Source organism: Micrasema longulum, unplaced genomic scaffold (assembly GCF_059751315.1).
Source record: "Micrasema longulum isolate JH-2025_06_02 unplaced genomic scaffold, ASM5975131v1 h1tg003171l, whole genome shotgun sequence".
Classification (NCBI taxonomy): Eukaryota; Metazoa; Arthropoda; class Insecta; order Trichoptera; family Brachycentridae; genus Micrasema; species Micrasema longulum.
This window is the reverse complement of record NW_028280263.1, coordinates 18,535-29,323: the sequence shown is the minus strand read 5'-3', so window position 1 is coordinate 29,323 and position 10,789 is coordinate 18,535. Positions and strand designations below refer to the sequence as shown.

Genomic DNA, 10,789 nt, shown 5'->3' with positions numbered 1-10,789 from the left:
ATGAACTGTCATGGTTGCTATGAAAAAGGAGGGTGTTAAAATGTATTTTATTTTGTTAACCGCAGTTCCAGAGACTTGAAAATATAATATAATAACATAAATAATATAAAATTCCAACGAAATTTTTTGCTTTATCGGGTTGCGTTCAGATCTTTCAAATTGTAAAAATTAAAATTGTTTTGTGTGCAAGAAAGGGAATATTTTTACCTGCTGTGTGTTTTGGTCATTTATTTTCTTCGATGCTGAGGATTCTTGTTTATTTTTCACTCACAAATGCGAATTCATTATTTTTAATCCAAAGTACGGTCGGATTGAATGAATCGGCTGTTTTAAATTCCATGACACGAAACATTTTCAAATCGTGACAGCACAAATACTCTTATTTCCGAATCTTTTTCTCCCTCTTGACACGATACTTCCCTCCAAACTAGATATATCTAGTACCTTCCAGCTCGGTTGGGCAGCTAATGCAAAATCTAATCAGCCATACCATAAGTACAAAGATAGGTAGATTCATTTAAAAAAACGCATAAGAATAGAACATAAATAAAGTGTAACTTGCTTATCGGGTCCGGACTTCATATTTTGTCACTCTAATGTGCAGCGACAGGTATCGCCTTGTCAGTGGCCATCCTCAAATCATCCTCTTCACAAGTTCACGCAGCAGATGAGGATCATCCTGCACCTCTCCACAATCGCAGCTCGTGTCGTCTCCCTCCAGAAAACCCCACCTCTGTTGATTGTATTTGCACCTAGTCACCCCTACCGTTAGTCTATTGAGAACTTTCCACGTAGAGAAGTCTAAACGGTGGGCGGTATTTGTACTTTCGGATGGCATTATCCAGAGTCTATTGCCGAGTTCCTCTCTCCACAAATCCTCTCTGCGGTTTTCTGCAGAGGTCTCTAAGTCAGCTATGACTTTGATGATACTCATTCTTGATCCCAGTCTCGGAGGAGCTATTCAAGGAGTCGTGGATCTGTTTGTGTTTCTCGGTGTCCGCTGCTACATTTCTCCTGGTGTTGGGTGGAATGATTTCTATTGTAAAGTTTGTGCACCTGCGTAGGCTCTGCTGCGGAGACACACAGACCCAAGTCAGAAGTACGGAGTATATGTGGAGATGGTCCGTAAGATGAACCTGTGAGCTTTCGTCATATCTTATTCCTGACGAAGACTTCATTTTTAGGTTTCTGTTCGGTGCAATGCTGCTTATATGAATCCTACCCATTATTACACCGAGATATTTTGGTGGTATAATACTGTTTAAATACAGTAACAGATACAATGAATACACAATTACAATGAAAGAAAACATCAGGCATGTTACATATACTTTTTTAATTACTTTTTATGCCCATGTACGGCTTTACATGTAGATAAATTATAAAAAAAGACTAGTATGTAAAAAACATACAATTCAAGAAACACTGGATTGAGAAATAAAATAACCTTTAGTATTTAGCAATACAGTTTAAAAAAATAAAAAGAAATATAGTACGCTGTACAAGAGAGATAATGCTGAGATATCCAAAAAAAATTAAATAAAATCGACTCATAGAAATACAGAATTAAATTTGAAATAAAAGGTAATAATATTACTTAGGTAATATTACAAAGGAAGGACTTCAGGATTTAAATCAAAATCGAAACCCGAGATAAGAGACTAATGCCAAACAAAGATCCTTGAAACTTTAATATGTTAACTTGAATCTTGGAGATGTATGTAATGACTAAGTCTCTAGAGGCTTTCGAATTTTGATTTAAATCCTGAAGTCCTTCCTTTGTCATTACTCTGAATGTAAATGTACTTATTTTAGATCCTCAAATTTAGTTTCCTCACAAGAAATTAAGCTTTTTCTCAATCTTTTCTTTCTACGTTCTTGTAAAAGATACTGACAAGAGTTTTCTTTATTTACCTAAGAATCGCCATCATATCTAACGTCTAAAACACAAAGCGCGATATATTCCCTACTTCAAGTGCACTTTAATTGATCATCCATATTTCTTCAATTCTTCTACTTGATAATTTTTGTGAAGCCAAAGAACTAAACCTTTATTGATGCTGCTGAGATTCATCTGACTGAATTGTTTAACCTACATACTAAGCTGTGCTTAAAATTTATTTTTCAGTGTTTATACCTCTTCTTAGAAGAAGTGATTTATATGATATTATTCCCTTCTCATTAATGTTGATAAATTGAAAGCAACGATTTTGTAAGGGACGAAAGTGTAGTAAATGTAAGATCGGTGTGAACGAATATATTCTGAATCAAGCAGAAGAATTTGTGTATCTGGAAGTTGTTAACTAGGGATAGATAGACTGAGACAAATATTGAAAGGAGGGTTGGTGCCGGGAACGGGGTGAATGGTGCACTTAAATCTACCTTGCAAACAAATGTAAGTCGCAGGAGGCAAAACTAGCAGTTCACAATGGAGTTATGGTGCCGACCCTAATACATGGGAGCGATGTATAGAATTGGATAAATATTTAAGAAAGTAGGCTGAATGTTGTCGAAATGCGAATGTGTGGTCAAACAATTTATGATAGGTGCACAAATGTCGAGATCTGCGCATTCTGTAGGGCTGAGACTGCAATAGGTAAATATCACGTACTACGAATACCGATAAAAATATATTTTTTAAATTTATTTATTTATTCATATTTTTCGTCTTACAGACTATAATTAACAATAAAAATAATGTGACCTCACTGGGGTTACCCGTGGCGAGGACACTTAACAATACACATTTTTTTCTTCATATTTTTACATTTGAGAATAAACAAAGAAGACTAACTTAATAAACAGAAATAATTAACAAAATGTTCAGACAGTTTTAAACACTACATATTTATGTTTATAATTAATTTATGCACATCTGTATTATTTATATTACAAAACGTACAACCTAACATAAGCTTTACACTTGTAGAGCAGTTGATTTTATATTGCTTTGGGCGAATGAGACAAAACTTTTTATTTCTACCAAGCTCCACTATCCATTTTTTTATAGCCTTTTTGAACATTTTCTCGTTACTAATTGTTTTAATAGATAATGGAAGTAGGTTATAGGTTTTAATTGAATAATACTAAAGATCCCTTTGTCCGAAAGTTGTATTAGTTTGTATTTGCTTTAGTTGTTTTTGTGTCTAGTAGATCTAGTGATTATATTATTTGTATTGTAGGGGTTATGTCTTTCACTTGAGTAAGAGTAGTTTTTGAATCTGTAAGTGAGTATTGTTTTAGCGTATAATTGTTTTGGTATCATAACGTATGACTTTTTCAATGTACAATACAAAATTTAAAAATATAGATTACACAAACATCACTCTGTCAGATTTAAAATTTACACTAAAAATGTATTATGTAACTTAGTAGACATTATAATAATAAATATGTACATCTCCCCTCCCCCCTTATCATCTCTTCAAGCATTTTTGTCCTTATCCCGTCCAATTTACAGTAACTTAAATGTTCTTAAAATAAATATTTAAAAAATCCTTGATTATTGAGTACATGAAAATAAAAATTTTATATGTGTAAATTGTGTGTATTTATTTGATATGTAATATTTTCTTTACTAACTTTGTATACTATGTGGAAATCTATTATTAGTTCTGAGTTTATACACTATATCTGTTTGTTTACTAAAAATATGTATGTAGAACTGTTGATTTCCCAAATAAAATAAAATAAAATAAGTAAAATTATTGATTGTATTTTCAAAATCAATATGGATATTGTGGAGAAATGTTTCATATATAACTTTAAAAAATAAAATATAAAAAAATATGTTACTAAAAAAACGCGACATGTTTGGAACAAAGGTCGAAAATGAACATGAATCGTGACGTATTAGTGGCGTGGCCAATGCAATGATCGCTTTTGTAAGAATTCAAAATTACAAATTCAAAAATATATTTTAAGAGAATAATAAGTAGCGAAAATATATTTTTTACTGGACAGTATTTCATAGACCCTTATTAATTAAATACAGTTATGTTTACCCTTTATCGACAAAATCAAGAAAGGGATGCTGCGATGGTTTGGACATGTAGAGCGAATGAACAGCGATAGAACGGCTAAAAGGATCTACGATGCGAATGCTGATGGATGCAGGAAACGAAGAAGACCGAGGGAGACGTGGTATGACCAAATCCAACAAACATTTGAAGATGGACATGTCAAGAGTCGGAATAATCGGTGTGCGTACATAAGAAGAGGTATGAATGTAGAGGAAGTAAGGTCTGTATGCAAAGACAGTGATATGGTGTTCCATCCTCTCGGCCTACGGAAACGGCGTGATGGTTTTTTGTTTGGTTTTATTCCTGTTCTCTGTCTCATTTGTATTATACTTTAATTCGTTTTTTATGGTTGAGCCAACATGATCATATTTCTGTACAATTTAATATCGACGCAAAATTTTGGACCTTTAAATGTTTGATTTAGTGCGACGTAAATTTGACAGTAACTGGCGGCATCCTGAATGTGTAGTATTCAAGTGATATTAAATTATGTACTCAAAATATTAAATTGTCACCCACTCGTATTACCTATCATTTAATTTAAATCCACCCGCATACAACTGACATTCCTCTTAATATAATAATTTATTGTTATCACAATATCTTAGAAGTTAACTAATTAAATTCGATAAATATTTTACGCCGATGGGGAACCTCTTAAGAACAGAATATGGAAGCATAAAAAAGAAAATAGATTTCTCATGATTAATCCAAATATTTCAATTTTCGGGCCGTTTTTCAATAACTTAACTACTGTGTTAGAAATTGGGAAACGAGTTTTGTTAGAGCGTAGTTCGAACCTCGGACATCTGATCCGTCTACCAGTACACTGTAATGTTTTAATTTATATGAAATCAGTTGTAAATTTGCCAATGCAGAGTTATATTACCTTAAAACAATATTTTGAGAAGTTTCAGCTTTAAAAAACGTTTATAGTTTCATATTCCATTCAGAACTGTTTTCCATCAGTATTGTATTATAGTGTTTATATATTAATACAAAAGATTCAATATAAATATCATTGACACTGTTGCTTTGATTGCAGTTTTATATCATCACATTCTGGCAATAAATTTACTGGTTCTGTATCTGTGTATCACATAATATCATTACTCTTTCAATGATACCCCGATCTTTATAACAGATGTTATTATTGATACGAAACTAGTGTTAAATATTCAATTGAATCAGTCCTGAAAAAACAAATCGGACTTATTATGCGAGTATCAAAACCATTTAAACATGCAGAGACATAAGAAAAACTCTAACATTTGTTTGTCCTCAGCTAGATACCACGTACTCCTATTTGGTCACCTTACTATAATGTAAGTATTAATAGACTAGAAAGGGTCCTACAAAATTGTTTTAATCAGGTCGTCTACCGGTTAAACATTAACTTTTCTAACCATGCTGAAAGTATGCAGTACCATGGAATAAACTCTCTCAAAAATCGAAGAATAACGTTAGACCAGTTATTTTTATTTAAATTAATAGATAATAAAATTGATTTTCCTAACCTACTTGAAAGACTTCCATTCCGTGTGCCATCTAGACCGACAAGACAAAATCTTCTGCTTTACACGGAAAACGCGTCAACAAACTATTTTAAACAATCTACAATACCTAGAATATGCGACCAATATAACAATATATTTACCGAGGCTGATATTTTTTGTGACAATGTATGAAAATTTAGGTAAAAAAATAGATTTAAAAAATTTTGAGAGAAGCAGATATTTAACTTTATTATTATATACATATTTTTCATTTCGTTTCTTTTACATTTATTATATTGAACATAATTTAAATTATTGTATTAAGTGTAAACAATTTTTTGGTGTGTGCATGAGTTGCTTAGACTAATATACAAAGAAATTGTCAATATTTGTGCACATACTGTTTGTTAACCTAATAAAATAAATAAATAAATAATTCATAGAATTTGTTACTGCGGTTCTTCTTTTAAAAGGTATATCAATGCTTTACCTTTATCATTAGCGATTATTTAGATTAATTTTCGTATATTCAGCCTTATCCTTATCAATACTATTTGATATGCACTTTCTAACAAGGTTTGAATCATTCAACATCGATACTGTGTCAAGTTGTCAGTCCGTGAAATCCACTAATCTTTATTTCGACTCATCGAAAGTTTTATTAATAATAAATATATGTTTAAAGTTCGTCACTTACGATTGGACGTTTTTAATAAGTTGTCAATTCATTATGTTATTGTGTTTGTAAAAACTTAAGATGTTTTTGCTTAATTTAATTAATAAAAATAAACGTGAAAGACCAAAAACTGTTATAGGAACAGAAGTTTACTTTTTAAATAAACCGAGTATGTAATTATAATATCGTGTTTGATTGACTAAACCAATCAGTAATTTTCCTCTTTATATTTACATGCATGTATATGTAAATATGTATGAAATATGACGTTGGGTTTATTTATCGTTGGCTGGATGCATAACTATTTTAACTTTCTTTGACTAAAATTTTCAGTAGAGCAATTTAAAGTTTAACACTAAACAGAAAATCAAATACATTTTCACTTAAAATACTTGCACGCAACTATGAACTATCGATAACATATTGCGAATACACTTATAAAACTTCTGTACATCATAAATAGTACATTGGTGGGTATAAATACATCAAAAACAGTTTTTTATGTCCGACTTATAATAAATAGGTCTGCATCCAGCCAGTGTTATACTAAATAGCGGGAAAAATAGTGCTTCGAATGTTAATTTCATTTCTAACTAACTAACTAACTAACCATCACGCCATTTCCCCGGAGGGGTAGGCAGAGAGGATAGAACGCCACACCACTCTGTCCTGGCACACTTCCTTTGCTTCCTTCACATTCATACATCTTCTCATGCACGCACGTCGATTATTCCGACTTTTCACATGACCACTTTCAAGAATTTGTTGTACTTGATCATGCCATGTCTTTCTCGGCCTTCCTCGACTTCTACAACCAGACACATTCGCATCATAAATCTTTTTAGCCGTTCTTTCATCATTCATTCGCTCCACATGACCGAACCATCGCAAAAGACCTTTCTTAATTTTGTCGATAATGCTTAACTCAGCCTTGCATTCTGCTCTAATTTCGACATTAGGGCACCTATCATACATTGTTTTTCCGCACATTCGCCTGAGGGATCGCATTTCAACAGCATTCAGTCTACTTTCGTCCCTTTTTTTCCAACTCCATGCTTCGCTTCCATACATTAGGGTTGGTACCAGAACTCCATTATGAACTGCTAATTTAGCCTCTTGCGATAGACACTTATTTGCTACGACAGACTTTAAGGCACCATTAACTCTGTTACCGGCACTAACCCTCCTTTCAATATCCTTGTCCATATTTCCATCTCTAGTAAACATACTACCCAGATATACAAATTCTTCGACCTGTTTCAAACTATCTCCATTTACTACAATCTTACATTCAGTCATAGTTACATTTCTTTCAAAGACCAAGACGTTCGACTTTTGCACATTCATTAGCAAATCACTCTCCTTGCACACTTCGTAAACCTTTGTAACCAAGGATTGCAGTTCCTCTTCGCTGTCAGCTAGGAAGACTGCGTCATCATTTCAAAACAAATTATTTGTGTTCTGGAGTGTTCTGAATTTATATTTTTAAACTGCCAATCGGGTAAATTAGTTATTTATTGATGTTTTTTTTTTCTTTATTAGGGCCTACTACCAAAACTTGATAAAATCAAATCGGCCAAAAACAAGTTACATTTATAAACATAAGAAAAACATAAACAGACAGGAATAACAATATAGATACAAACAAAAGACAAGAAAAATATAAGTACAAGAATAACATCAAAATATCAATTGTAATAATAAACACATGTCCAAACCAATAAAAATTTCAACATAAATTGAAATAGGCACTAACAGAAAAACCCACCAAAACCTGATAGTGCCTATTTAACAGAAAATAGAAACTTACAGTAAAATTAGAAGGAAGATAGAACTTAATAACTAGAAAAAATACAACAGAATAATAAAAATATTAACAAACTTAATCTTATATTAATAATAAATTATAACTATTAAAATTTAAATTAAAAACTAAACGTCGGAAGTAATAATGACAAAATATTTTACATAAACCTAAAAATGTAAGATAAATTTATTGTAAAAAAAATAAAGAATTAATTTAAACATAATTATTTCAATGACACAATTATTACAAATCATAATAGGGAACAGTTTGAACTTAAAAAAATATAAACAGAATTGATCAATAAACAATTAGTACAAGAAAAAAATTGAGTAAGAAAAAAGTAAAATATCAAATATTTTTTTTCTCCGAGTCATTAAAGGACATGTAAAAAAAATGTGATTAAGATCTCCAATGCCTCCACATTCGCAGGCATTGGAGTCTAAAATTTTAATTTTAAAAAGATGGGACGGAGTGCAACAGTGGCCAGATCTGAAACGGCAAAAAGTTACAATCCTAGACCTATTGAGTTTACACGCGCTATTGTACCAAGGTTTGGAGGGAATATCAGGCTGGATATTACTATAAAAAATTCCCTTTGACAATTTAGAAAAATTCCACTCCACTTTCCAAGCATCGAAATTAACTACTCTAATCAAATTAGAAATATCTGAGAAATCCACCCGGTCGTATTTTAAATTACCAACTTCAGATCCCCGCCTTGCAAGAGAATCCGCTTTTTCATTGCCTGATATTCCAATGTGGCTTGGAATCCAGGCGAAAACAATATTTTTGGCGCATTGATATAATTTAAAAAGAGAAGCAAAACATTGTCAGATTTACCGCAGATTTTTTAAACACACTTCTTTTCTTGAATAAATAAGAAAATACAAATACCTACTACCTACTATCTTCCCCCAGATGTTAACTGTAGGCCAGATATAGAATAAATAGTTTAAACTACTAAGTTATCAGGAATTCCTCACAGATTCCCTTTGACCCGACCGCAACTGCGTTTTATCGGAACATATCGGCCAAGACCAAAGGGGAGATTTTCCTTGGCATTTGTTTGTTGACGATTCATAAAGATTATTATGTTTACTTTATTGCAATGTAATTCCTTTCACATTCGTCGTAAATATTAACACATAATACCCATACGCATTCCATTCCCAATGTTTTTCAATTAAATAAAAATAATCTTACCAAGTAACCTCAAATTAATACATGAATCATTTGGTTAGGTTGTTAGGTGGAGAATGTTCACTATTCATTTATTTATTTATGCTTTATTAAGTTAGTTCATAACATCTTAAGAACTAATGGAACGGACAGGCGCCGTGGCGTAGTTGGTTAGACGGCTATCTGTGAAACTGGCGTCGCGGGTTCGATTCCCGCCAGTTGCAAGAAAAAAATCCAAGAAAGATTTTTTTCTCAATTGGTCTGGGTGTTGTGGTGTATTTTTCATTACCTTCTTCCATATCCCCTCTATCCCACCTGCTGACAAGCCTCAAAATAGAGGCTTAGCGGGTTATTCCTTTAAAAAAAAAAAAAAAACTTTTAAAAACATTACAATTTTTTAATAAAAATTTCTCAATAACATATTTTTTCAAATTAATTGTAAATATTTCAACTTTTTCTATCTCCTTTATTTCTTTTACTGTTTTGTTTGTTTTGTGTTTTGAGATTCTGTTTTTCTCCTCATTGGTAATCTTATCTTTTTTCATCCCTTGTTTCATATGTATGACATTGTTGGTTAAATTTTATTGTTGTTTTAATTTATTCATCCCCTTAATTATTTTATGAATAAAAATTGCCGCATTATATTTTATTTGCTGCTTTACTGTGAGCAAGCCAACTTCTTTGTGCATTCTTTCTACATTAGAATAAGTATTTCTTTTGAGTATAATCCTCATCGCCTTGTTTTGAAGAATTTGTGTATATTTAATTTCTCCTTCATTACATAAAAAAGAATGGAAGAACAGTAATTTATGTGTGGACATATGATTGTTTTATATATAAGAACACTACTCGTTATATCTATTACATTTCGTAATCTTCCCATATTATTTTTGATACATATTGAGAATGTGTTTTGAAATTCAAATATCTATCCAAGTAAACTCCGAGATACTTTATTTCATCCACAGAATTTATTCTTAAATTATCAATATTAATATTGTATCCCTGGGGTATATTTTTGCTAGTACTATTACCTATATTCATGATTTAGAGCTTTCGTTTTTACTTTTTCGTCTGTTTTTCTCATTCTTCGTTCATTTTGTAACAATTTATTTTGTTATCACCAACTTGAAGCGTAACGTGTGATCTCGTTGATGATTCGAATTCTGATTTACGTATTATCGCCTTGTCTAATTGTAAAATGTTTATTTTTCCAGCTGAAGGAAATCTTTCTGTCTTTGCCTTGAGGAAAGAACACTACGAGTGCAAGACGATTCTTTCATCTGGAATATTCACACCGGACACCAGGTAACTAAGAAAATTTTACTCAACTCTTTAACACATAGCTTGTTATTTTAATAAACAATAGTCAATTACTATTATTTCTTTTATTACAGACTGTATTTTTATTTTTTTATTAAAATATTTTTTTAATGCTTTTCCACGTGGTATAATTACCACCATGCCAGTAAGGAAGTTAACAACTCTTTAAATCAGTCAGATACTACAGTCCTTAAAATATAGCTTGATTAAAATGACAGCTGCCAAACTAATGTCAATAGTGATGGGAAATTAATGATCACTGATCATGCACCGATCAAATCGATTT

The 10,789-nt window shown here is 31.7% G+C and overlaps 1 protein-coding gene across 1 annotated transcript in view; it reads left to right on the top strand.

Moving 5' to 3' along the window:
* Window positions 1-946: 946 nt before the first annotated feature.
* The window catches only part of LOC148271012 (uncharacterized), a gene marked incomplete at both ends in the record, with an annotated part of 28,374 nt that continues 18,531 nt past the window's right edge, over window positions 947-10,789 (top strand). The window contains 2 exons of the mRNA XM_088241923.1: window positions 947-1,099; window positions 10,398-10,488. Of these exons, the coding sequence (XP_088098049.1) occupies window positions 947-1,099; window positions 10,398-10,488 (244 nt within the window). The remainder of the gene's footprint in view (window positions 1,100-10,397; window positions 10,489-10,789) is intronic.